At 52.0% G+C, this 24,503-nt stretch overlaps 1 protein-coding gene across 13 annotated transcripts; it reads right to left on the bottom strand.

Moving 5' to 3' along the window:
- Window positions 1–155: 155 nt before the first annotated feature.
- Window positions 156–24,092, bottom strand: RUFY4 (RUN and FYVE domain containing 4). Of its 13 annotated transcripts, none has more exons than XM_049712758.1 (16): window positions 23,291–24,084; window positions 22,524–22,793; window positions 22,247–22,350; window positions 21,992–22,076; window positions 21,526–21,598; window positions 20,962–21,089; window positions 20,737–20,843; window positions 19,416–19,541; window positions 18,966–19,072; window positions 18,262–18,405; window positions 17,718–17,787; window positions 15,904–16,551; window positions 15,073–15,179; window positions 9,265–9,411; window positions 3,683–3,793; window positions 156–3,111 (listed from the first exon to the last, which is right to left on the bottom strand). In XM_049712758.1, exons 6-16 carry the CDS (start codon window positions 21,005–21,007, stop codon window positions 3,009–3,011), a joined length of 1,716 nt encoding a protein of 571 aa, XP_049568715.1. In that variant the 5' UTR covers window positions 21,008–21,089; window positions 21,526–21,598; window positions 21,992–22,076; window positions 22,247–22,350; window positions 22,524–22,793; window positions 23,291–24,084; the 3' UTR covers window positions 156–3,008. The 13 variants fall into 13 exon arrangements, 12 of the variants coding, with proteins under 12 accessions (XP_049568715.1, XP_049568716.1, XP_049568718.1 ...); XM_049712759.1 differs by lacking the exon at window positions 21,526–21,598 and having other exon boundaries at window positions 23,291–23,467; window positions 23,684–24,084; XM_049712761.1 differs by lacking the exon at window positions 21,526–21,598 and having other exon boundaries at window positions 23,291–23,467; window positions 23,785–24,084.
- Window positions 24,093–24,503: the final 411 nt, after the last annotated feature.

Genomic DNA, 24,503 nt, shown 5'->3' with positions numbered 1-24,503 from the left:
CAGCTCTCTCTCCTGTCCAGTTCAGCCCAGTCGTCACCTCCATGCATTGCCGCCCCCCTCTGTGCTCCTCTGCGTCCCCCGGGCTTGCCTCTACAATGGCACCAATTTCGGGGATTTACAATCATCAGTTTGGCTGCTTCCTCCTCCTTGATGTGAGGTTCTTGAAAGCAGGGATTTCATATATATAGATATATAGAGAGATATATATATGAAATTTTCGTCTCCCCAAACCAGACACACACAGTGTTTGGCAAACCCTAGGTGCTTGATATCATTTTGTTGAGCACTGAATGAACTGACAAAGTGAGGAAACCAATGTACGTTAGTGCATCCGAGTGACATCTAATTTAAAGAAATAATTATGTCGCCCATATTTCCCAGGGCACCCCCAGCCTGTGAGCACAAATGAAGGCACATCAACAGCCATAACCCAGATTGCACTGTTTCAGACCCCGTGTGTTCATGCAGGGCTTACCCCCCCTGTAGAATGCGCCCCAGGAATTTGGGAGAGTCTGTTGGAGGTGTCCCCCAGGTGCTCCTCTGGTACTGCTGGGCTAGACGTGTGCTCTGGACTCACCACTGGGGAACTGGTGCCCTTTCAGTGCCATGCTCTGGGATAGTCTATGGTGAGCCTTGTGGAACCTTCCGCCGGAGGGTCCCCAGAGCCTAATGAGCTTCCCAATATCTTTGTGGAGCTTCTGTGCTCTCCATTGGACCTGGTGGGGACTCCTTGGGGGGCAGTGTTGAGCTAGAGGCTGGTCTTCAGCATTGCCCTTCCATCCCTCCCAAACAGGGGGTGAAGGTCAAGCTCCCCCATTCCTGGCCCCTGATTTCCTCCTGAGTTCTTGTCCAGGAGCATCTTGCTACCTCGTAGAACATAGGCTTCAGCTAGGTCCCCTCTCCCCCATCAGTTCCTCAGGTAAGTCTGAACTCCATGCTGGAGTTCCTACTAGAATATGATGTCTTCTGCAGTAGTAAGAACCTGCCCTAATAACAGTGTCTGAGCAAGTCGAACCTCCAGAAAGGGACCACTGTCCTTTAGGGCAGGGGTGATTCTATTGCCTTGATGGCTCCGGGAGCCCCAGCTCTGCCCCTTACTCCCTCCATCCCTGCCCCCCACCTCCTCACTGCCTTTGATAAGGAGAAGTTCTCACCAGCTCTCCAGGGCAGGAACTGCTGTTACAAAACTCTTCCTCTTGAGATGGTAATGGGATGCAACTTTGGGCGGCCTACCCCAAGGGGCGGTGCATGGGCTCTGGTCAGATTGACAGGGTTGCCCAACTGCTGCAGAGGCTTTGGCAGAGGCTTTGGCAGTCTGCGTGAGGCAGAGGGGACAGAGACAGCATGCATGCCTCTTGGGGACCACAAAGTCTGCCCTGGAGCCCAGCTAGGGCAGCTAATCGCCTTGTCATACAGTGGGGCCCACACTTCTTCTGAAACAGCGTTGTCAAAAGCACCACAACTGGGTGACCACTGAATGATCATAATTCGTGTAAGACTTCTTGGGCAGTCAGGGGATATGATCTTGTACCATGGAGCTAAACGAGTCCTCATCAACTGTCTTTAATATTAAAGTCTAGCTGAGTAAGCACTGCATAGAGAGTTACCTAGATCAGCCCCTTCTTCTGGGTGCTCACAACTTGGGACCCATCAAGTCAGCATAGTGGTTGGAAGGGAAGGGCAGAGAGACTCAAGCCTCCCCTCCTGCCCCCCAAACCAGACACCCTGGGGAGTAACTGGGACTCCCACACTCTCTTGGTGGGAAGGTACAACGTACAATCTCTTTGGGAAATAACTCAGCCATTTCTTTTTTTCTTTTTTTTTTTTTGTGGTACGCGGGCCTCTCACTGTTGTGGCCTCTCCCGCTGCGGAGCACAGGCTCCGGACGCGCAGGCTTAGCAGCCATGGCTCACGGGCCCAGCCGCTCCACGGCATGTGGGATCTTCCCGGACCGGGGCACGAACCCGTGTCCCCTGCATCGGCAGGCGGACTCCCAACCGCTGTGCCATCAGGGAAGCCCTCAGCCATTTCTTAAAAGTTAAACATACACCTACCATACCACCTCGCCATTTCATTTCCTAGGCATTTACCCAAGAGGAATAAAGGTATATGTCTATACAAAGATTTGTACACAGGTGAAGATAGGAAACTTATTTGTAATAGCCTGGAATTAGAAACAACCCAAGTATCAACAACAGGTGAATGTGTAAATAAATTGGGATATATCCATGCAGTGGAATACTACTCAACAGTAAAAAGGAACTTGATATATGCTACAACACGGATGATAAAATAATTATGCCAAGTGAAAGAGGGCAGATAATAAGGAGTATATACTGTATGATTCCATTTATACAAAATTCTAGAAAATGCAAACTAGTCTCTAATGACAGAAAGCAAGTAAGTGGTTGCCCGGGGATGGGGAGAGGTGGGGGGAGGGAGAGATGACAAAGGGCACAAGGAAACGGGGCTGATGGGTGTGTCTATTATTTTGAATATGGTGATGGCTTCAGGGTGTATATTAAAGGCAAAACTCATCAGACTGTACTCATCAGGTTTATGTGAAGTGTATTATACATTAATAGTACCTAAAGAAAGCTGTTTAGAATGAAAGCAGACCTCCGAAGGAGACTGCAGACAGGAAGCTCCCGTGTATCATGAAGGATGGGCTGGCTGAGAAGGGAGTGCAGAGGAGAAACGTCAGGGCCACCAGGCCTTATTCTTGGACAAGGACTTTGAGCCTGCAGGGACTTTAGAGAGGGTGGTGCCCACTCCCTCATGTTATGGAAAAAGCCTGACAGCTTTGCCAAAGTCACCCAGTGGGAGATGCAGGGTTAGAACCTCTTTCCTGACTGCCAGCCCGGCTCCTTCCATCCTCCACACCACGGTCTGTCCACTCAAGTGCTGTCCACGTTAGATGGCCAACTTCTAGAAAGCAGGACTGGTCAGACAAGAGGGCTGGGAAGGGCCGAGGGGACGGTCGATCAGGTGGGGTGGGTGGGTCTCAGTCAGAGGACCTGGGCTTCTCTCCTCTGGGAGCAGGGTGGGCAGTGGCACTCCTTCTTCTTAAAATCCACAGAGCAGGCATGGCAAACCAGGCCTCCGCAGAGCCTGGGGAGCAGAAGCGGAAGAGTGGGTATGTGTGGGTGCGTATGGGGGAGGGGGTCATGGGGTTCGAGAATCTTTGTGTCCACCTGTGTGTTTCCCATCTACCAGCAGAATAGCCCTGGGTCTGTTTCAGGAGGCCTTCCCTTTCCTAAAAGGGGTCCCAATGCCCCACCCCTCCAGGGTCCTCTAACTCCAAATGGCAGGTTCTCCTGACAGCCCACTGTCCTCTCTCTTGCTGTTTGTCCTGCCACTGTGTTTCCAGGGCAAGGTGAGGGAAGCAGATTCCTCTGTACAGGAAATCTCTTCCCAGATGAGATTAGCTGATCGATTAATCAGTCTATTTGTGGAAGGGTTACCCAGTCCCATTTTCCAGATGCCATTCCTTGTCTGCCCCCTTTCCACTGTTCTTGTTCATGTCTCTGTAGTGTCGGGTAAAATGAGTAGCCAGCTTTAAGTGGCCTTTCATAAATGCCTATTTCCTGTGTCCCTCCCTTCCCTGGAGTGGGCAGCGGGCTGTGGGCTGGTGGAAACTGGGTTGTCCCAGAGGAAGGATTCTGTACCCCCCACCCATTACCTGCACAGGTACCGCCGAGACAGCCGACCAAAGATCTTGTTACAGACAACACAGCATCCAGGGGCCAAGGAAGAGAGATGCTGGACCTTCTGCCACAGGTTATCCTTCTCTCTGATGGGTGGGTGGAGGTGAACACACACACACACACACACACACACAAGACAGAAATATGGAAATCCGCAGATGGAGAGATGGAGAGGGACAGAAAGAGATACACAGAAACAAAGAAGAGAGAGACAGAGAGGGAGTCACACAGAGATATACACATAAAGAGACCAAAAGAGATGAGAGACAGTGGAGCAGAAAGAGACACAGAAATGGAGAGGGAGACAAAGAGGGACGGAGAGACAGGCACTCAGAGAGAAAAAAAGGAAGTCAGGGAGTTGGAGGAGACAGAGACACACAGAGAAGCAGACAGGGAGATCAATGTAGAGGGAGAGAGAAAGACACAGGGGAAAAGATGCAGAGACAGACAGGGACAGAGACACAGACAGAGAGGGAGACAAATATGGAGAAAGATGGAGAGACCAAGAAAGAGACATAGTGATGGAGAAAGACATGTAACATATGTAGTTACATATGTTTATGCTCCTGCAAAACTATCCTGTTTTTTTAAAGAATGTTTAGGAATATGGGTTGTTCAACATTTTTATCAAAATGACATACACACGTACGATTTAAAAATCGAACAGTATGGAAGGACTTATATCAAAAGGCAATAGATATACCTCCTTCCCATACTCAGTAGCAAACCACTTCCTACATGCTTTAGCTTTTTCTCCTTGATATTATTTCCATATTTAAGTAATATGCTCATATTCCTCCTCCGTGATTTATCAAGAAAGAACATCTTCCATAGAGCTCCTTGACATCACAAGGAGCACACCCTTAATTAACTTCCTAAGAAGGGCAGTGTGCGAGGTGAATTTTATGTGACCTGTCTATCTGAAAAAATGTCTTTCCTCTGTCACCTCCCCACTTGCTTCCTAGTTTGGCTGGATATAGAATTCTAGGGCAAAAGCCGGCTTTTCTCAGAACTTGAAAGCATTACACCATCAAGTCTTAACATTTGAGGATATGGGTTATTTATTACCATCCTCACTAACTCCTCCTCCTTCCTCCCAGTGCAGTTATATCCCCATTTTTGGTTCCTCTATTGGTTACTGTTGGAATTTTACAGAATATACTCACACATTTATTTCTCACTCATTCATTGACTATAGATAGCATCATACGACTGCCGTTCTGTACTACGATGGTGCCAGCATCCCTGCTCTTCAGCTTCCTCCTTCTCAACCTCCTAACTTATCTATTCCTGCAACATCCAATGTGGTACCCACTAGCCACATGTGGCTGTTTAGATGTATATTTAACTTTTTATTTTATTAATTTTTAAATTTAATGATTCTTTAAATTCTACAGTACTTTACAATTTTCAAAAGTTTCACACACATGATTTCATGTAATCCCATAATAACCCCCTTTAAAAAAAATCCCCTACCCCTATATTGTCCCTTCCCCCTTTCCTTTCCCCACTGGTAACCACTAGTTTGTTCTCTGTATCTGTTAGTCTGCTTCTTTTTGTTTAATTCACTAGTTTGTTGTATTTTTTAGATTCCACATATAAGTGATATCAGGTGTATATTTAACTTAATTAAAGTTAAATAAAGTTAAAACTTCAGTTGCACCAGCCATTGAGGTACTCAATCGCTACGTGGGACTAGTAGCTACCATATTGGACAGGGCAAAATCAGGACATCTCCATCTTCACAGAAATTCCTGTTGGATTCTGTTCTATACTTAATATTGTTTAGGTGGTAACATTTAGGTTTGTTCTATAATTATGATTGTTTTCTGTGCTTTGTCTTTAGGTTGATTCCAGTACTGAAAAAAATCAATGAATAGTATTTACATTATCAGACAATATGTAAGCATATTGCATCAACTGAAGCTAAGATGTAACATTTCCCTTCTTGGAAATTTTCTGTTTTTCTAGGACTTTCTAATTGCCTTTCTTTGCTCTTTGCATGACTTGCCTTTAACATAGCCTAATCCCCCACGCCCCTAATTCTTCATCATATCAGATATTCTTCTAATGCTCTTCTCCCCTGAGACCTCCCTCCTGGGCCCTCAATACTTCTGCTATAACCCGAACTGACTGCTTCCTGGGCTTGCTGCCCCCTTGTCATCTTGGGAATTCCCTTTTCTTCTCTCACGGGCTAGAGCTACTATTCCCTGAATTCTGCCTCTTCTCCATTCTTGGATTATTTCCTTGTTTTCTTGGAGCACATCCTTAATTAACTTCCTAAGAAAGGCTGTGTGGGAGGTGAATTTTATGTGACCTATCTGAAAAAATGTCTTTCCTCTATCACCTCCCCACTTGCTTCCTAGTTTGGCTAGATACAGAATTCTAGGGCAAAAGCTAGTTTTTCTCAGAACTTGAAAGTATTACACCATTGAGTCTTAACATTTGTTGGGTTCTACTCCTTTTATAAGTGGACCTGTCTTTTAGGATATTCTCCTTATCTTTGTTTTACTGAAATTTCACAATGATGTATCTAGATGTAGTTTACCACCCACCCCTCTCCTTTATTGTGCTGGTCACTCAGTGAAATCTTTAAATCTGAAGATCTATGTCCATCAGAGTTGGGAAAGTGTCTCATATTTCTATCTGATAATCACCTCCTTTTTATTCTTTTCTTTTTTGGAATTCCTGTCAGTTGGAGAAGATATTAGAACTCTTAGATTGATTCTCTATGTCTCTATTTCTCTCACGTCTTCATTTATCTGTGCTTTTATTCTACCTTCTGAGAAACTGTGTCATCTTTATCTTCTAATCCTAATGAATTAAAAATAATTTCAGTGATCATATTTTTAATTTTCAAGAATGCTTCTCATCTTTTGATGGTCGCTTTTGACAGCATCATGGAAGATGGATCATTTTTGTTTGTTTGTTTATCTTTGTCACTCCCCTTTATTTTCTAGCCTCTCTTCAAATGTCTGGGGATCCTTGGTTGTCATTTCATGTTTAAGAAAGAGGCGATCGGGGGCTTCCCTGGTGGCGCAGTGGTTGAGAGTCCGCCTGCCAATGCAGGGGACACAGGTTCGTGCCCCGGTCCGGGAAGATCCCACAGGACGCAGAGCGGCTGGGTCCGTGAGCCATGGCCGTTGAGCCTGCGCGTCCGGAGCCTGTGCTCCGCAACGGGAGAGGCCACAATGGTGAGAGGCTCGCGTACCGCGAAAGGAAAAAAAAAGAAAGAGGCAATAAAAGCTGCTAGAGCTCCAGGGAGTAGAAGGGGATGATTGGAGGGATTGGGTAGCGAGCTACCTGCCACTCCAGACTCTCAAATGCCAGAACGCTCTGCTCTTTTATTTGGGGCTTTCTTTAGAGAAAGACCTTTTAGTTATTTGCCTGGGTGATAGGCCCCTCACTGTTAGATGTTCTGCAGTGGGGGAGGCAGGCAGAAAGCACGGGTTGTACACTGCTCTTTCTAATGACTTTATCAGTTAATTTTCCTGATTTCTGCCCCTCATCTCACTTCTGCCATCTGCGTTCTTGGTGTCTCTGGGCCCTGAAGTTCTAAGTTAGGCTAAATCCAGTATCCACTTTTCCATCTGTTTTCTGGCTTCTGGAAATTAGCTGAAATCCCTCATTTGTGGTTGGCTCCTTCACCTTTCTCTCTGTTTATGTTTTATTCTTTTACAGTCATTTTAGTGAGATCTCAGGATGGAGACTGGATAACGTGTGGTCAGTCTACCATCTTGACACAGAAGTCAACCTTCATGCTCCATTTTTTTTTTTTGCTTAAGGCCATATCTTCCACAACGCTTCTGGGAGGAACATTGTGTTATGTGGTTTGGGGCCTTGTGATGAATTTCTTTAGCACTAGGAAAAACATTTGTCTCTCCGGATGAACTGGTATTGCTCCTTTGAATGGACAGTGAAACTTTCTGTGTTTCCCTTTTCCATCCTGCTATCAAGATGTTCAGAGCTAAGTTCTAACCGTAAAACTTCAGGAGTATATATTTTTCATCTTTCATTAAATCTTCTGTTTTTCTTTAACTATATATATGTGTGTGTGTGTGTGTGTGTGTATGTGTGTGTGTGTGTCTGTATGTGTGTACGCATGCACATATACACAATATATATGTCTTATTGTTAGCTACCTTAAATTCTTTTGTGAGATATATAGCTAATTTTTTATTAGCTTCCTCCTGGTTGACAGCTCCTTAAATTTAAATTAAATTTAAATTTAAATTAAATTTAAATTAAATTCCTTAAATTCTTTCTTCTTTCCAGGCTGATCTCTCCCTTTTCTCATCTTTAATCACTTGGATTTTGTGCAAGAGGATTTAGTCCTAGATGATCCCTCAGTAACCTTCCAATTCTAATGGAACCTGAGTTCAATGGTCTCCTACTTCCTGAAGAGGTGAAAGTATAATGTATATCTGTGAATTATCTCCTCACTAGACTGAAGGGTAGAAAGCAGGTTTTACACATTTTATCCGTCCTGCAGTGAGCTTAGTGGTTTAGGATTAATCCTGGTGAGCTCATCCTCTGGAACCCAGGACAGCTGACCCAAGATGGGCCACAGGCCCAGTCGTCTGAGGAAGTCCAGTAGGCAGGCAGGTGTAGGACATGCGATTACTTCTCGGTTAACCTATGGGCTCCTTTCCCTTCTCCTAACCTTGGTTGGTGTGTGTGTATGTGGGGGTTGGAGGGTAGCTTGCCTTAGAGGCAGAGGACTCTATGCAACTTATATGCTGTGTGTCCTTGGTGACCAAGCCAGCCTCTCTGGCCCTCGGTTTTCTCATCTATAACATGGGAATAGGGACTTCCCTGGTGGTGCAGTGGTTAAGAATCCGCCTGCCAATGCAGGGAACACGGGTTCGAGCCCTGGTCCAGGAAGATCCCACACGCCGCAGAGCAACTAAGCCCGTGCGTCACAACTGTTGAAGCCCGCGTGCCACAACTACTGAAGCCCGAGTGCTTAGAGCTCATGCTCCGCAACAAGAGAAGCCACCTGAATGAGAAGCCTGTGCACCACGACGAAGGGTAGCCCCCGCTCACCACAAATAGAGGAAGCCCGCACTCAGCAACGAAGACCCAATGCAGCCAAAAATAAATAAATAAATAAAAGAAAAGAAACGACATGAAGGAAACTTAAATGCATATTCCTAAGTGAAAGAAGCCAATGTGATGCTGCGGAGCAACTAAGCCCGTGCGCCACAACCACTGAGCCTGCGCTCTGGAGCCCGCGAGCCACAACTATTGAGCCCATGTGCTGCAACTACTGAAGCCTGTGCGCCTAGGGCCCGTGCTCTACAACAAGAGAAGCCACAGCAATGAGAAGCCCGCGCACTGCAACGAAGAGTAGCCCCTGCTCGTCACAAGTAAAGAAAGCCCGTGTGCAGTAACGAAGACCCAATGCAGCCAAAAATAAATAAATTTATAAAAAAACAAAACAAAACAAAGAAGGGAATAACAGCAGGGAATGGCTGAAAGCAGAAAATGAGTTAGTACATACAAAAGGTCCAGAGCTGCTGTACCAGGCCCCCCGTCCCCAGTGTCCCACCCTTACTGAATCAGCTCCAGCACCCGCCTCTTCATGGCCCGGACCAGGTCCCGCTGCCCGCCAAGCTCCTCCTCATACATGGCACCCTTCCTTTCAGCCTCCTGTTGCTTGTGCTCCAGCTCCGCCTGCAGCCGGGCCCTCTCTTCCTGACACCTGGGCGCAGAAGGAAGACTGAGTTGTGAAGGGAAAAGCGCAGCATGTGTGTCTGAGCTGGGCTGGGCCTCTGCCTGACAGGGAGCCCCACCGGGGAAGCTGGTGATGCCCCCTGCAGCTGAAGTGAGCACACACACACGCACACCACACACCATACATTCACAACACAGCACACACACACCACACCCAGCACACATTCACAACCCATACAGGCACACACACCACACTAGACACCACGCACGCACACCACACATACGACACAGCACACACACACTACACACACCACAACATATACCACATACCACACACATACCACACACACATCATAACACACATCACACACATGTACATAACACATACCCACCCACCCCCTCCACACGCACACCACAGTGAACCAGGCACTGTGTGGCCTGACACCTGTAGATTGTCTCTCCATCAACCGTTCAGAGCAGTGAAAACAGGGCCTCGCCTTGCCTGTTCCTTTAGAGGGCAAAGCCAACATTTTCATTTGTTTTCCTTCTTTTTCTTTTTTTTTTTTTTAAACATTTCCATTTTAAAATGTAATTTCTGGAAGGCATGTTCACAGTCCTGGCAGCTCTCTGGGGGGAAGTGGGTGTCTGGGAACCCAGGCCAGACGGGCTGTGCCTGCCGAAAACATTTGTGGTGTTTGGGGAAAAGGAGTAAGTGGTGTACGATTTGAAGTGACTTTTTGGCTTTAAAATATTTTGAAAAATTTCATTACATTGTCTTTTCAATTTAAAAAAGTCATCATAAACATATGGCTTTCTTAAATTTCCGTTTCAGTTTGGGCTTGGAAACTCTTCAGCTCTATTCTTGCCTCTTGCTTTTGTCTTTAGTGGCTTCCTAGAAGGTTCCAAGAAATGTAATGGACTGGAAATAAAAAGGTCCCAACCCCAGGTCCCAGGCTCTTACTCCGTGGCTCAGATGGGCGAGTGTTGCAACGGCGGTGCCCATCCTGTGATCTCTGGATGCTCTCTCTCTCTTTCTCTCTTTCTCGCGCTTGCGCGCGCGCGGGTGTGTGTGTGTGTGTGTTTGTGTGTGTGTACCCGTGCCCCTGGCTGAGTGTGTTTGAGGGGAAGAGGCTTGACAAGGAATTGAGTTATAATTAAAAAAATTCAGCCATGTAGTATGCTGCAGGGAGGAAAGCTGAGTGGGCCATGAAATCAAACCGACACAGCTAGCCACCAAAATTCCATAAAGGCCAGTTCCCGCAGCCTTAGGGAGAAGTGACTTTTAACGAACATTCTAGTCTTCAGCCTCTTCGTTTCTTAGTATTAGGATTTCATTTTCCTAAGCTAGTTTACTTGCCCAGTGATCCCTGGGTCTCTGGTGTGGCCAGGCCCTAATGTGACCACTGAGGTTAGTGTGTTTCTTTGTGATAGACCAGTAAGGTAATTGTGTGACAGTGACAAAGGAGGGGCCAAGATGCAGAGTTGAGGGGATGCTCAGGAGGTCTTCTTAGACAAGGCGACATTTAAGCAGATCTGAAAGACGAGGAGGTAGCCGTGTAAAGCCAGACAAGGGCACATGCAAAGTTCTGCAAGTTGGCAAGAACATGGCTTGTTTGAGGAAATGAAAGAAGGGGTAGTGACACTGTAGTTCCGTGAATGGCAGGGCTGGGGAGGCAGGAGGCAAGGTGGGAGGTAGGCAGGGTCCTTCAGGGGCCCCAGAAGGAGTGGAGTTTGATCACAGGGCAAAGGAAACCATTGAAGCATTTTAAGTATTTAAAGTATTTATGGGGGTGACAGACACTCCTAGGGCAGGAGAGGACATGGAAGGAATTAAAGTCTACTGAGTACCTACTAGGTGCCCGGCACTGAGCTTAGTGCTTTATAGCCTTGTTTCATTGAATTTTCACAAATTTATGGGACAGGTGATATGATCATCATTTCACAGGAAAGAAAACAGAGCTTCAGAGAGAGAGTAACACTTGCCCAGGGTCACACAGCTTAATAAGTGAGGGGAGCAAAAATCTGAATGCAGGCCTGTCCAGCTCTAATCTCTTCTTGCCTCCCCACACCTGCATCCACGCAGGGCCCTGATCACCAGTGGTTTGTGGCACCAGGGCTGAGTGGGTAGCAGGTAGGAGAGAGGGGTGGATACTTATGGTCCTGTGGCATGCCTCCAGGGAGCTCAATGCTGCCACCCAAGGTGGGGGGAAGATTTGATGTTTGCCTAGTTCCCCATCTGAGGACCTTCCACTTGTACCTGTCCTAATCTCTTTTGCTTTGAGGTCTAACCCAGAGGGCAGAGGAAACCCATTTGCTTGGAAAGATGGTCTCACAGATCATGTGAGCTGGAAGAGGTCCAACCATCTCCTTTTGCAAATCAGGGACATCAGGCCGAAGAGGGAAGGTCAGTGTCCTGGCGCCCCACAGCCAGACAGCTGGGAAGTGGGTAGCAGAAGCCCAAGTGTATTTTTATAGCCCCCAGCTGGTCTGCTCTGGGGCCTGCTGTGTCTCACCTTTGTGTCTTGCCTGGGGCTCTGCACCCCTGCGCACCTTAAGTCTATTCTCCACACCACAGCCAGAGCAGTCCTTCAGAAACCCAAGTCAGACTACGAGAGCCCTCTGCTTCTCCACCACGTGGGAGCCTCTGCTCCAGCCACAGGCCTGCTTGTCCCCAAGCTCATGTCTCCTGGGCCTTTGCATCTGCCGGTCCCCGCTGCACTCCTCTCGAGATACCTGCATGGTTCAGCTCTTCCTGTGGTTGGGATTTCTGTTCAAATGTCACCTCCTCAGACAGGGCTTCCCTGACTCCAATTCTAGATGATTCTCCTGTCCCTCTCTCTCTCTCTCTAGTCCCCACAGGGCCCATGACCACCTGATAGCGTATTTCCATTTGTTGATCTATTGTCTGTCTCCCTACATCTCCCTAGGTGTGTGAGCGCAGACACTGCCTGTTCTGTTCCCTTCTGTCCCCCCACGTGGCCATAGCAGAGGCACAGTAAATACTGTTCATTAACCGCCTGGGCCCCCGTGTCCTTCTCTTCGCTGGTGGTGAGATGCCGTCACCAGCTCGAAGCCCACGGCCACTTTCCCAGGGGTAAGGGGTTTGTCTAAGTTCCCTGGATCCCAGGAGGCAGGGGACGCGTTCTTGTCCAGGCCTCAGGGGCTTCTGTAACTTACCACCGCATTCCGATGACTCTCTGGTGGGTCCCCCGGCCCAGCCTCTCAGCCGCCCACCCAAGGATCCACTTAGAGTCTAACAGGGGTCTTGAACTTAGCAGGCTCCTAACCCAATGCCTGAGCCTTCCCTGCCGACCTGCTCTGCCACACAGGGACTCTAGTTCTCCAGCCGGTCAGGCCGAAGACTGGGAGTCATTCTTGACTTCCTTCTTTCTCTCACACCCCACAGCCATCCCTCGGGAAGCCCGACCTCACATTGGATCCAGGATCCAGCGGCTCCTTCACGCCTCCAGTGCATCCCAGCTCCCCTTCGTCATCAGTCTCCTCGCTTCCACCCCTGCTAGCCTACAGACCAGCTCCACGGAGCAGCAGGCCTGAGTCCTTGAAGCACATGTCAGCCCAGAATAGGCACATCCACACAGACAGAAGGCAGATTGGCAGTTGCCTAGGGCTGGAGGGCTGGGGAGAGATGGGCAGTGACTGCTAATGAGTACAGGGTTTCTCTTTGGGGTGATAAAAATATTCTAAAATTGATGGTGGTGATGGACGCACAACTTTGTGAATACACTAAAAACCACTGAATTGTTTTTTCAAAGCAGAGAAACATATTTTTAACATGCAGACAGTCACATCATGTCCCTCCTCTGCTCAGGACTCTCAGTGGTTCAAAGTCAAGTCAAAGCCAAGGTCCTTTTGATGACCTGCTAGGGTCTCCTGTTACCCACCTGACCTTTTCCTACAGCCCTCCCCTCCTTCACTCCACTGGGGCCACAGTGGCATCCTTGATGCCATGCCCATTCCCACTGCAGAGCCTTTGCCCTTGCTGTTCCCCCTGCCTGGAACATTCCTTGACCACATAGCCAATGGCTCAGACCTCAGCTCCTTCAGGTCTTGACTCAAATGTCACCTTTCCAGGGAGGCCCCCTTGGCCATGCCACCTCATCTAAAAGGTCACCCCTGACACTTCCCATTCCCCTTCCCTGCTTTATTTTTTTCTTCTTAGAACTTATCCCAATCTGCATGCTATGCATTTTACTTGCTTGTATTTGTCATCTGCCTCCCCCACTGGCATGTAAGCTCCAAAAGGGCAGGCATTTTATCTGTTTTGTCTATGAGAGTATTTTCAGCACATAGAACAGGTCTGGCTCCGAGTGTCTGTGGAATGACCGAATGATGGACGGGATGATGGGGGCAGGGCAGGGGTCTGTGAAACAAGGGCTCCCCCAGCCTCAGGGAGCAGCCTGGGGCTGGGCAGTCTCCCTGGAGCCTCCTGGCTTCTCCCTCCAGCCTGCTTTGATTCCCAGAGATGGCCTTGAGTGGGCAAGGCCCCTGCACTCACTTAGGGCCTGAATCATGGGATTCTTTGCTGACCAAACCACAGGACTCAGCTGAGAGTCTGGTGGGAGGAGTCCCCGGGGGCCTTTTGGGGTTGGTTCCTGGGCCCCCGGGCCTCTCGCAGCATATTAAGCAGCCAGTAGACAGCTCTGTGATTCAGTCTGAATCACAGCTATGCAGGCTCCCCTGGGGGTCAGGGCAGGTGTCAGTCAAGTGGGAGAGACCAGGCAGGCGGGCAGACTGAGGCACGTGGAGACCAAGGGAGAGACACACAGAGAGACTGAGTCAGACCAAGGAAGATCTTTGCATGGTGTCATAATTTCTTTAAAAATTAATTATGGCAAAGAAACTGAGACACTGAGAGACTGAGGGGGAACGCAGAGACAAAACATGCACTTTGGACCCTTGAGGTGAAGGTGATGGTGGGAGGATGAAGATGCCAGATGCTGAGAGAGGCTGAGGGGAGAGACAGGAGACTGACACACCGGCACTGGGGACACTGGCTGACGGGGCAGCTTTTAGGCCCACTGGTTCTGGAGACAGTTGTAGGGTCTGGATCTCAGCTCCTCTACTAACTAGCTGATGTGGGGTGAGTTAGGTGGGTCTTTGAGCCTTAGCCGCCTCATCTATAAAGTGGGGGTCCTTGGAGGACCGATCTCCTGAGATTGTTACCAGGAAGCACCTGGAACAGTGCCAGGGACATAGTAAGTGCTCAGTGATGATAGTTATGATTACTGTAACCAAGAGGGTGAAAGAGCGACCGTACAATAGGGAACAGGAAAATAAGAGGCAAAGAGGGAGACTGAGAGAGATAGTGGGGCAGGAGTGTGGTGGGAGAGGGAGGCTGTGTGGACGGAAAAGAGAGAGGGGAGCCCAGAAGAGGCAGCAGAAGGGCGCAAAGGTGAGTGTGGGAGGGAAGGGAGGGATGGGACGCATAGACCTCTCCTGGGGCTACTGAGGGAGGCCAGCGAGGGAGGGGGCTGGCAAACGGGAGGGGAGGGGAGGGGGGCAGGAGCACCCTAAGGGTGGGAACAATTTCCTGTATGTACAGCATGCCAAAGCTCTGCCCGCACAGGGCCTGGTGCAACGCTTGCTGGCATGACCGTGAATGTGAGCCTCCTGCCCCCCTGGCCTCCTGGCTCCCATGCCCCGTGGCACTGGTGGTTGCCTAGGTTACCTGTTGAGCTGTTCCTGCAGTGCCTTCAGCTCCCCTTCCTGCTCCTTCAGCAGCTGTTCCTGGTGCTGGGCCTGCTCCTTGGTTTTCTGGAGCCCATGTCTGAGACTCTGAGGGCAGGGAGAGGGTAAAAGGAGGGGAAACGGAAGCTGAAGGAGGAGGACAGAGACCCCAGCCCGGGGCCTGACCTGACAAACACCCCTGTGAGACCCCAGGCCATGTGAAACAGCCCTTGGGTGGAGAGCAGGACTGGGGACAGCGCTGGGAGCTGTGGTGCTTGGCTCTGCCCCTGGGTGAGCCTGGAGCCACCATTTCTTCCTTCGCTAAAGGATGGAAGTTACAGACCTCAAGGATCTGGAAGACTCAGGCGAGGGAGGATGCCGAAGGAAGGCTTGAAAACAATTTGGGTGACCTTGAAGGGAAACATCTACAGGAGCAATTAGGTAGGGCCTGCAATAGCAGAGCCTAGATATTGGGAAGAAACCTGCCAATAATGAGGGCTATGGAACTTGAGAACAAGCAACTGCCCTGAAGAACTGTTGGGAAGGGATTACAAACTCAGATGCCTACAGGGGCTGGGCAGGATGAACAAAGTGGGCCTGGTGTGAGGCAATAGGGAGAGGTGGGTATTGTGGTAAACTGAAGAATGCGTGTTCTTCATGTGATGAACTGGAGAACTTCCAAAAGGCATCCTCAGATCATAATGATCCTGTGTGGCCCAATGCAAATTGGTCTGTGGGCTGGAATGGCCCTGGGCCATCCTTGAAGACACCCACCTGTGGGCTAGGTTAGAGATGGGGAGCAGAGACAGGTACAGAGCTCAACTGCTCTCACCTTGACCACATCCTGCAAGGCCATCTCTGCTTGTTCCTCTCTCCTGGTTGCACTGGTCACTCCTATTTGCTCTTGGGGCTTCTCCGTGGTGGAGCCTTCCTTTGTTTCCAGGCCCTGAAGGACCCAGAACTCCCTGGGGCTGCTGGGCACTTTCCCGCCCTGACGGCTCCCTGACACTGCATCCCTTATCATCTCTTTGGGGCTGGAGGCCAGCAGCCTATGGGTATGACTCCTCTCTGCTTCCCCTTCATAAGTCCCATCTATTGTTCTCTGGCCCTCTGCACTCAGCAAAACCCCCCTGCCCTCAGTATCTGTCCCTATCACCTCCTTCAGAGTCCCTTTGGCCCCCTTGCCCTGTCCCTGGATGCTAGGTGTTGAGTTCTCCAGGCACATCCCCGTCCTTGGAGCTCCTTTCTCCTGGTTTTGCTGAAGCTCCTCCCCCTCTAGTTCCCACATGCTCTGGGGAGGCCCAAGCCTCCTGGGATCTTCTTTCTTCTTTTCCAAAAAGAGGGGCTGATGCTTGTGTTGCTGGGACCTGGGGAGTCCAGCCAACCTGTCTTCCCTGGGTGCATCTCGCAGGGAACTGGCTTGCCTGGTATGTGGCTCCTCTGGGTGGCCTCCTGTGGGGTCTCCATATGTGGGTGAGATCTGCAGAGAAGCCGCAAACCCGTCATCCCTCTCAGCACCAATTCACCAACCTGGTGCCTGGGAGAGGCCACAGCCCTAATCCAGGGGGTTTGCTAAATATATGGATTTCTGGTCCTCCCACTGGAAATACTGATTCAGCAGATCTGGGGGAGGGCCCAGGAATCTGAATGTTGAAAAACACCCCAGGTGACCTGAGGCCCAGGCTTTGATCTGAGCAGAGTGCTTCTCAACGCCCTTTCCTTCCTCACCTCTTGCTGGAATCCTTCTCCCTCCTTTACCTCCATCTTCTGCATTGATCTGATTTCCCCTTAGTTCTTCCCACCGCTCTCCTCTGATCTTCCCCCCTTAACTTGACTTCTCTGTGTCTCCATTTTCTGGTCTGTAAAATGGGAATAATAATACTTCCTTATAGGGTTGTGGTGAAAGCTTAAATAGACCGACAGCCCCTAAAAGTCACCTCTGTCAAGAAGCCTCCTCTGTTCTCCCAGGTTCCTGGGCGTGTCTGGTCACTAACTTAACTTGTGTTGCGGTGTGTTCCTTTAGGGTCTGTCTCCCCAGCAGACCTGGAACTCCTTTAGGTCAGAGACTGAGTCACAGTATCTGCACCTGGGGCCTGGAAGCTGGCGGGGGTGCAAAGCAAGCTTGTGGAAAGATGATAACCACAGGCTACCGCTTACTGGCCATGGAGCAGGAGCCTTGCTCTGTGCGGCACCTGGGCTGTCTCAGTGCGACCTCACGATCCCCCCATGAGGCAGGACAAGTTATGCGCCCAAGGACCCTGGTTAGTAAGGCATGGAGCTGGGATATCAACCAGGCAATCTGGCTCTTCAATCGCTCCCTGAATTGAACTGGGATGTTTGCAAATTGTCCAGCAGAGGTTGTCTCCCTGGGCTGTTTCCTGGAAGCTTCTGGTCGCCCTCCCCAGCTTTCCCTCCTCCCAGGGGCCCCAGTGGCGCCTGCAGGTGCTGCCAGCGGTTCCCTTCTCTCCCTGACATCCTCACCACCTTACGAATATGAGCCTTGGCTTCTGTGGCTCCCTAGCCCCAGATCCACATGTTGGCCTCTCCCTCTCTGTCCAGCTGGGTCAGGGCTCAGTTACTTCTCAACCTGGGGGTCCCAACAGAGATAGAGAAGAGGCAACTAGGCTGAAGGTTGGGAAGAGGCACCTCCTTAGGGGAATCTTTGATCTTTCTGGGTCTTCTTCCCGGGGTCCAGTTGGAATTGGAGCAGCGGGACCTGAAAATGAAAGAAGCGGGGGGACCCTGGACCTCTCTCCAGCAGTGGTCTTGGTCCTCAGATGCAGGATACCCCATCTTTCCAACCACCCATTCATCCCACCACCCATCCCACTTTCCTGCCCTTCCACCCTCATGCATGCATCCTTCTCTCCATCCACCCACGCATCCTACCCTCCATCCATCCTTCTATTCCATTTCAACATCTCAACATCCATTCATCCTTCTAACCGTCGACCCCAACCACCCAACCACTCTTTAATGAGTGTGTTCTCTGTGCAGCACCATGGGACATCCTGAGCTGGCACTGGGAAAACAGAAGGCTAGGGAGGTGGAGAATCGGGAGTCAGGGAGTAAGAAGAGAGGGAGGAAAAGATGGGGCTGGGGGTTGAGGGCTTGGGGTTAGTTTTGGGGGGGTGGTAGTAATGGGAGCAGGCATTGAAAAGAAGCTTCCCTCCACGCTGCCCCCACTCACTCTGAGAACATGGGCCAGGCTCCATCCAAGTCTGGCCGTTGCAGGTCCAAGTCGAAGGTCACCTCGTTGAGAGCATAGAGGGAGTCCAGGATGTCTTCCTGGAGTTCAGGGCACAGCAGAGGGCTCCGGGGGCCATACCACTCCCTGTGTTAACAGGGAGCAGCACTCTTGGCCTTTGGCTCTGGTGCTATTGCCACCCCCAACCTCACTGTTGAGATCTCTCACTGTGAGATTCAGAGAATCTACCTCCACTGCACACCACAGTGGGATGGTTCCCCAGACAGGGTGGTCCTTGGGGACCAGGAGGCCGAGCATCAGGATGCTACCAGGACTGGGGCTCTAACCTCCCCTCTGCCCTTTCTTCCTTGGCTTTCCCTTTATGACCCTTATTTTAGTCATCTTTTTTTTTTTTTTTGTGGTACGCAGCCCTCTCACTGCTGTGGCCTCTCCCGTTGCGGAGCACAGGCTCCGGACGCGCAGGCTCAGCGGCCATGGCTCACGGGCCCAGCCGCTCCGCGGCACGTGGGATCCTCCTGGACCTGGGTACGAACCCGTGTCCCCTGCATCGGCAGGTGGACTCTCAACAACTGCGCCACCAGGGAAGCCCTATTTTAGTCATCTTTGATATCAAACCACCCTTCTAGGGGTAAAGAGGAATCTTCCCGAAGGAGGGCCACGGGCTCGGATGGTATCAGTAGCCCCACCTGGTTAGCTCTGGGTTCAGGAGGCAGAGCTGCAGGGACTCGGCCAGCTGTCCGTGGGCGAGACAGAAGCGGATGAAGGCTCGGCCTTTTCCCAGCGGGGTCTTCAACTGCATAGCACACAGGGGACAAGTGGGGAGATGGTGGTATTAGGACAGAGGGAACGCAGCCAGCACAGAGGGAGAAAAGCTAGAATGAGTGGTGCATGAGAAAGGGTGTCCTGGGACTTGAGGCTGTGGGAGAAAAGGGGGTGACCGGAGGGGTGTAAGGGCAGGGCTAACGACAGGTGAGGACCAGGTGAGGGGGCCTATGGTCAGTGGAGCTGGGATGGGTGAGAAAGGAGCCTCGGGCAGGCCGGTGTCCCCTCCGGCCACCGAGCCATCCTCGTCAAGGACCTGGGGGCAGGACCCTGTCACATCGAGGCCAGCCCCCCTGCCACCTGGCCCTGGATACCTTGTCCTGTGAGTGGACAAAGTGGACTGGCTCCATGTCGCCCCGCTGCTGCCACAGGGCTGTGCAGAGGAAGTCCCAGTAATCCTTCCGAGGCCTCAGGAGGCTCTTCTGCTCTTTCTGGTCAAACTGGGAGCAAGATGAGGGAAAGGAAAGTGTGGAAATGTTCCTTCCCAGAACAGTCTGCGTTCCAGCACGCTGAGCAGTATAGCGGAAAGGGCTCGTGCAGACAGGCCCACTTCAGGTCCTGGTCTGCCCCTGCTGGCTGTGTAACCAGGAGCAAGCTGCTTGACCTCTTTGAGCTTTCAGTGTTCTCATTCATTCATTCATTCCAGAAATACTTACTGAGCACTTACTATGTGCTGGGCCCTGTTTTAAGCCCTGGGGATACAACAATGAACAAACGGAATAAGCAAAACATATAGTATGTTAGATTGCGCTGACTGATAAGGAGAAAAATAAAGCGGGGAAAGGGAGTGGAAAGCGCACGGTGTGTGGGGTGTGTGAGTGTGTGGTGTGTATGTGTGGTGTGTGTGTTAAAAAATGTAGATTAAGGTGTCTAGAGAAAGCCTCACTGAGGAGGCTCTATTCAAGTCCAGATCTGAAGGAAACGAGAAAGGGTTCCATCCAAATTTCTGGGTGACGAGCTTTCCAGGCAGAGGGAATAGCAAGTGCAAAGGCCCTGAGGTAGGTGCTTTTCTGCTTTAGGAAGATCAAGGAGGCCAGTGTGACTGCAGTGCAGCACATGAGGGGCAGACTGGCAGGAGACCACACAGGCACGCAACATATACCACACACACACATACCTCACACACATGCACACTCACACCACACATGTACATGCACATTGTCAGAGAAGTAGGAAAAGTATGTGTGTGTGGGGGGGGGATGGGCTGGTCATCAAGCACCTCAGTGGGTTAGAAGGAAAATTAAACAAGATGGGCATGTAAAGGGCTTAGCTGGGCACATAATACGTGCTCAATAAAAGCTAGTGATAGTGATGACTGGGGCTCTAACCAGAAGCGAAGAAGGCCAGCCCGAGGACACCTGTGCCTCTGAAACTTTTGTCTTTAGACAGCCCCACCTAACCCAGCCCCCCCTAACCCTGCCCCAGCCTTGTCCCACCTCACTTCCCAGGCTACGGTGACAGCCTCCAAGGGTGAGGTTAGATGTCAGGAAGCGTTTGCCGATTGACAGAGATGAGGTAGTGCGTGGTAAAGAAGAGAGGCAGCGGCTCTTCCCTCAGGATCTGGGAAAGCCCATTCGGTTATTGGTTATTGGGACCTGGAGAGATGGGAGAGTGGGGGACAGGGGAGGGCCCTACCTGCAGCACTTGCTCCAGGCAGCCACAGAGTCTGTGCAGTTCAGCACTGGTGTCTGTCACCGGCTGCTGCCCACCCCCATAGCCCTGGAGGATGGCAGAGATGACAGCTGTGGGGAGGATGGTGGACATCAGACCTCAGATGGTGAGGGCTCTGAAGGAAAGGCTCTCAAGACCCCTCACCTCTCCCCCAATTCGGCCCCAGAAACTCTCTCAGCACACACTCACCCTTCAGGTCACTGGTCATCTTGAAGACAGCCCCTTCTTCTGCCATGAGTATTTGAAAAGGACGTGATTCCTTGTGGGTCTAGAGGCCAAGAACGAGCTTCTGGCTTCAGCTGCCCAGCTCTCTCCTTCTACAAAGGAAGAATCACAGCCCAGAGAAACAATGTGACGTCTCTAGGGTCACACAGCGAGTTCACTGGTAGGAGAAGACCCAGCTCTTTCTTGTAAGGCTGGGCGGGAGGATGATGGTGTGGTCCCCACCTATGGAGCCATTCCTGGGTGCCAGGCCCTGTGTCCTGTGCCTGACATCCTTGTATTATTCAGTCCCCATAATAACCCTGGGAGGTTATTGACTCCATTTTATACCAAGAGAGGGGGGCTTAGAGAGGGTAAGTGTTTTTTCCAATGTCACAAAGTTCTAAGTGGTGAAGCTAGAATTGGAACTCAGGTCCCTGTGCCTGCAGGGCTCATGCTCTCAACCCCGACTGGCTGTGAGCAGCCGTGCGAGTGCTCATGTGTGTAAGCCATGTGGACGCTGGGCTGAGGGGCTGTCACTCCCTCCCCCACAAGGGCAGTCATCAGCCCTGGGACACACATTCATCCTTTCCTGGGCCCCAGCTGCATGGAAAATGCGTGTTTCCTGAGGAAAAGGAGGCAGAAGCAAGGCAAAGCCCCAGAGTCGGGCCTGAGCCAGAATGCTGGGGGTGTGTAGGGAACAGGGTTTTAATCCCACTGCTCTCTCCCCAGTGAATCTCAGCCTGTTCCCCCCACAGCGGGTCCCAGGGCTCAGAGAGGAATACTGTGGCCCCGGAGGGCCCGTGGGCTTGTTTTGAGAGCCGGAAGTAAAGACAGGCATGGAGTGGGAGACCCAGGTGTCCTGCCTCCCATGCTGTGGTGGCTGGAATTTGGGAGCGAGTGGGAGTGAAGGAGCGCTAGGACACAGAGGAGGGGAAGGGAGAAGGAAAGGAAGGTAAACGAGGGAGGGTGCGTGGGGAATGGCGTTCAGGGAGCACAGTGCTGGGAGTCAAGAGACCTGGTTCTCCATCCTGGCCCTGCTGCTGGCTCATTGTGTGACCTGGGGCACATCCTTCGCCTTTCTCGGGCCTGGATTTCCCCATCTGTAGATCAAGGGGTTGGACTGAGGGTCTCTGCCTCTCCTTTTAGCTCAGATGATCTATGAACTCCACAGACACCTAGATGGACCTCCTCCCCTTCTTCACCTCTACCCAGGATTCCTCTGCCCTTGCTCCTGGCCGCCCCCAGACCCAGGGGTCTCCTTGCTACTCACCTGGGAAGGCCTGGCTGGTTGGGGCATGGAAAGCAGAGCACTGCTCTGCACAGCCTTTTCCAGAGTTTGCTGCCTGGGGAGTGACTCATGCCCAGCCCAGCAGCCTGGAGGAGGGGGAAATCTTGCTCAGAGCAGAAGTGGAACACTGTGGGGCAGAAGTGGCAGAGGCAGGCTGGAGGGCACCGGGGCAGAATGGTGAGACGGGGAATGGTTCCTCTTAGGCAGACCTGGGGTGGGTTCGCTTGTTGGCCAAACACAGACTGGGACCCAGACTCACCGAGGAGGTAGTGGCAATCGTGGCTCTGCGAGTTCTCTCCCCTTCTCATCACGGTCACTTGCTCTTGTCTTTCTTCCTTATCGCCACCAGGTGGCACAAAGAGGCTATGAGGCTGCCCCACCTTTACTGTCACTTGGTTGGAGTGCGGTGCAGGTGTGGAGGGGAGGACAAGGGTCCCACCTCATGTCTCCCTCCTCCGCCCCATCTCTTCTGAGGGGTCCCGGTGAGTGCTGATCACCAGTGCCATCCCCCCAGTTCTGGGGCTCACCGCTGAAAGTGAAAGCACTGGTGAGATGCTCTGTCCAGGAAGGGGCCCGGTGGCTTGCCCAGGCGGACTGTGGCCCTCCCACCCTGGCTGTGCTTTGTCTCCTTGAGGCTGGGGTCTTTCCACTGTTGGTTCCCAGGGGCTAGTATTGGGGGCAGAGAACAGAGGAGCAGGCATCTGCGAGGACTACCCGTTTCACAACCCCCCAGGAACAGCATGTAAACACTGGAGCACGCGGTACCCAAGCCTGGCTCTGTCCTACCACGGGGACTGCCTGCCCGTCTGTCTCTCCTTCTCTGGGACTTGGTCTCCCGCGTGCAGAGGCTGCGTCCCCCTCTCTGTGCCCCGTGTCCCCGTCTCTCCCTCATTATCTCTCCTTATCTGCTTCCTGCCTCTCCCGTCGCGTCCGCTGGCGCGCTCGCTCTCTCTCTGCCGGTCCGCCGCCTCGGTCGGTCCCGAGACCCCGCGCCGCCCCTCCCCGCGCCACCGCGCCCCTCCTCACTGGCTGCGTCCGGGCGTCCGCGCCCGTGTCACCGCCCCTTGGCGGGCTCCGTGCTCCCCCGCTTCCTGGAGCTGCGGGCCAAGGAGGCTCCGGGAGGGGACGGGCTGGGGGTGTCGCCGTCCCCCTCCCGACGTCGCAGGCTCCCTAGGCCGAGCGGACGCCAGGGCGAGGGGCTGGCTGGCGCCCCGGCCGGATGGGTTGCACCGTGAGCTTGGTGTGCTGCGAGGCGCTGGAGCCCGGGCCTCCCTGCAGCCCCCAGCCCCCGCGGAGCCCCCCGGCCCCCGCGCCGCCCAAGTGCCGGGAGCCCCGGGGCTCGGGCCGCGCAGAGAGCAGGCGGCTACTGCTTCAGGTAGGGCGCCGCGCGGGGTGGGTGGCGGGCAGAGCCCGGCTCACCTGAGAGGTAAAGAGCCCCTCTGGGAAAGCACCGGACAGCGGTCGGGGGGCTCTGGAGCCAAGACCAGGTGAAGGGGCAGCGAGTTAGGCCGAGGTCTCACCTGGCTGTCTTGTGCCCTTGGGAGAAGGGTGATGTAGGACCTGACTCTTAAAAGCACAGATAGTTCAGGTGAGGTTTTAGGAGCCACCCAAGAGGGCTGGGCTGGGCTTGCTGGGAAAGGCACTGAAAAGAGTGAATTTCCCCCGACCTGGTCCAGGAGTTGACTGTGTGTCCCACAGGTAGCTGGGGCCATTGCTTCTGACCAGGGCTCTGTAGCCAGGAGGGAGGGGACCTTCTGAGTCAAGGAGGGCCCCGTTAGAGCCAGGACTGACCTGAAGCTGGTGGGGGAGCTAGACCCTCACCGCTGCATTCTCTGTTCTGGACAAGTCTTGGAGCCTTGCGAGTGGAAAGCTGATGCAAAGGGGTGGGAATAAGCCGGTGCGAGGAGGCAGGTGTTTGTTCCGGATGAGGCACCTGTCTGTGAACCAGCACACCTGGTTTACGTGTGGGCATTGGATTTCTCCAAGGAGGAGGAGTGGGGGGGATATTTGGGGTTACCAGGGACTAGACAACACTGCTCTAGGCTCCCTGCGTAATCCCAACCTACCTTTCTGTTTGGGGGCTGTGAAGGCTGCAGCCTCCTAAGATTTGTTTGCTGTGTGGGGTTTGGATTATGCTGGAGTCTTACCTCCCTCCCCCTGGGGCTCACAGGGTTTGGGCAACGCAAAATGTATGGTGTGGCCACAGCCCTTCCCCTTATCCCCCTTCCCTGCGGCAGCC

This window comes from Orcinus orca, chromosome 7 (genome assembly GCF_937001465.1).
Source record: "Orcinus orca chromosome 7, mOrcOrc1.1, whole genome shotgun sequence".
NCBI classification, from domain to species: domain Eukaryota; kingdom Metazoa; phylum Chordata; class Mammalia; order Artiodactyla; family Delphinidae; genus Orcinus; species Orcinus orca.
The sequence above is the reverse complement of the archived record's forward strand: the minus strand, read 5'-3'. Positions and strand labels throughout refer to the sequence as shown.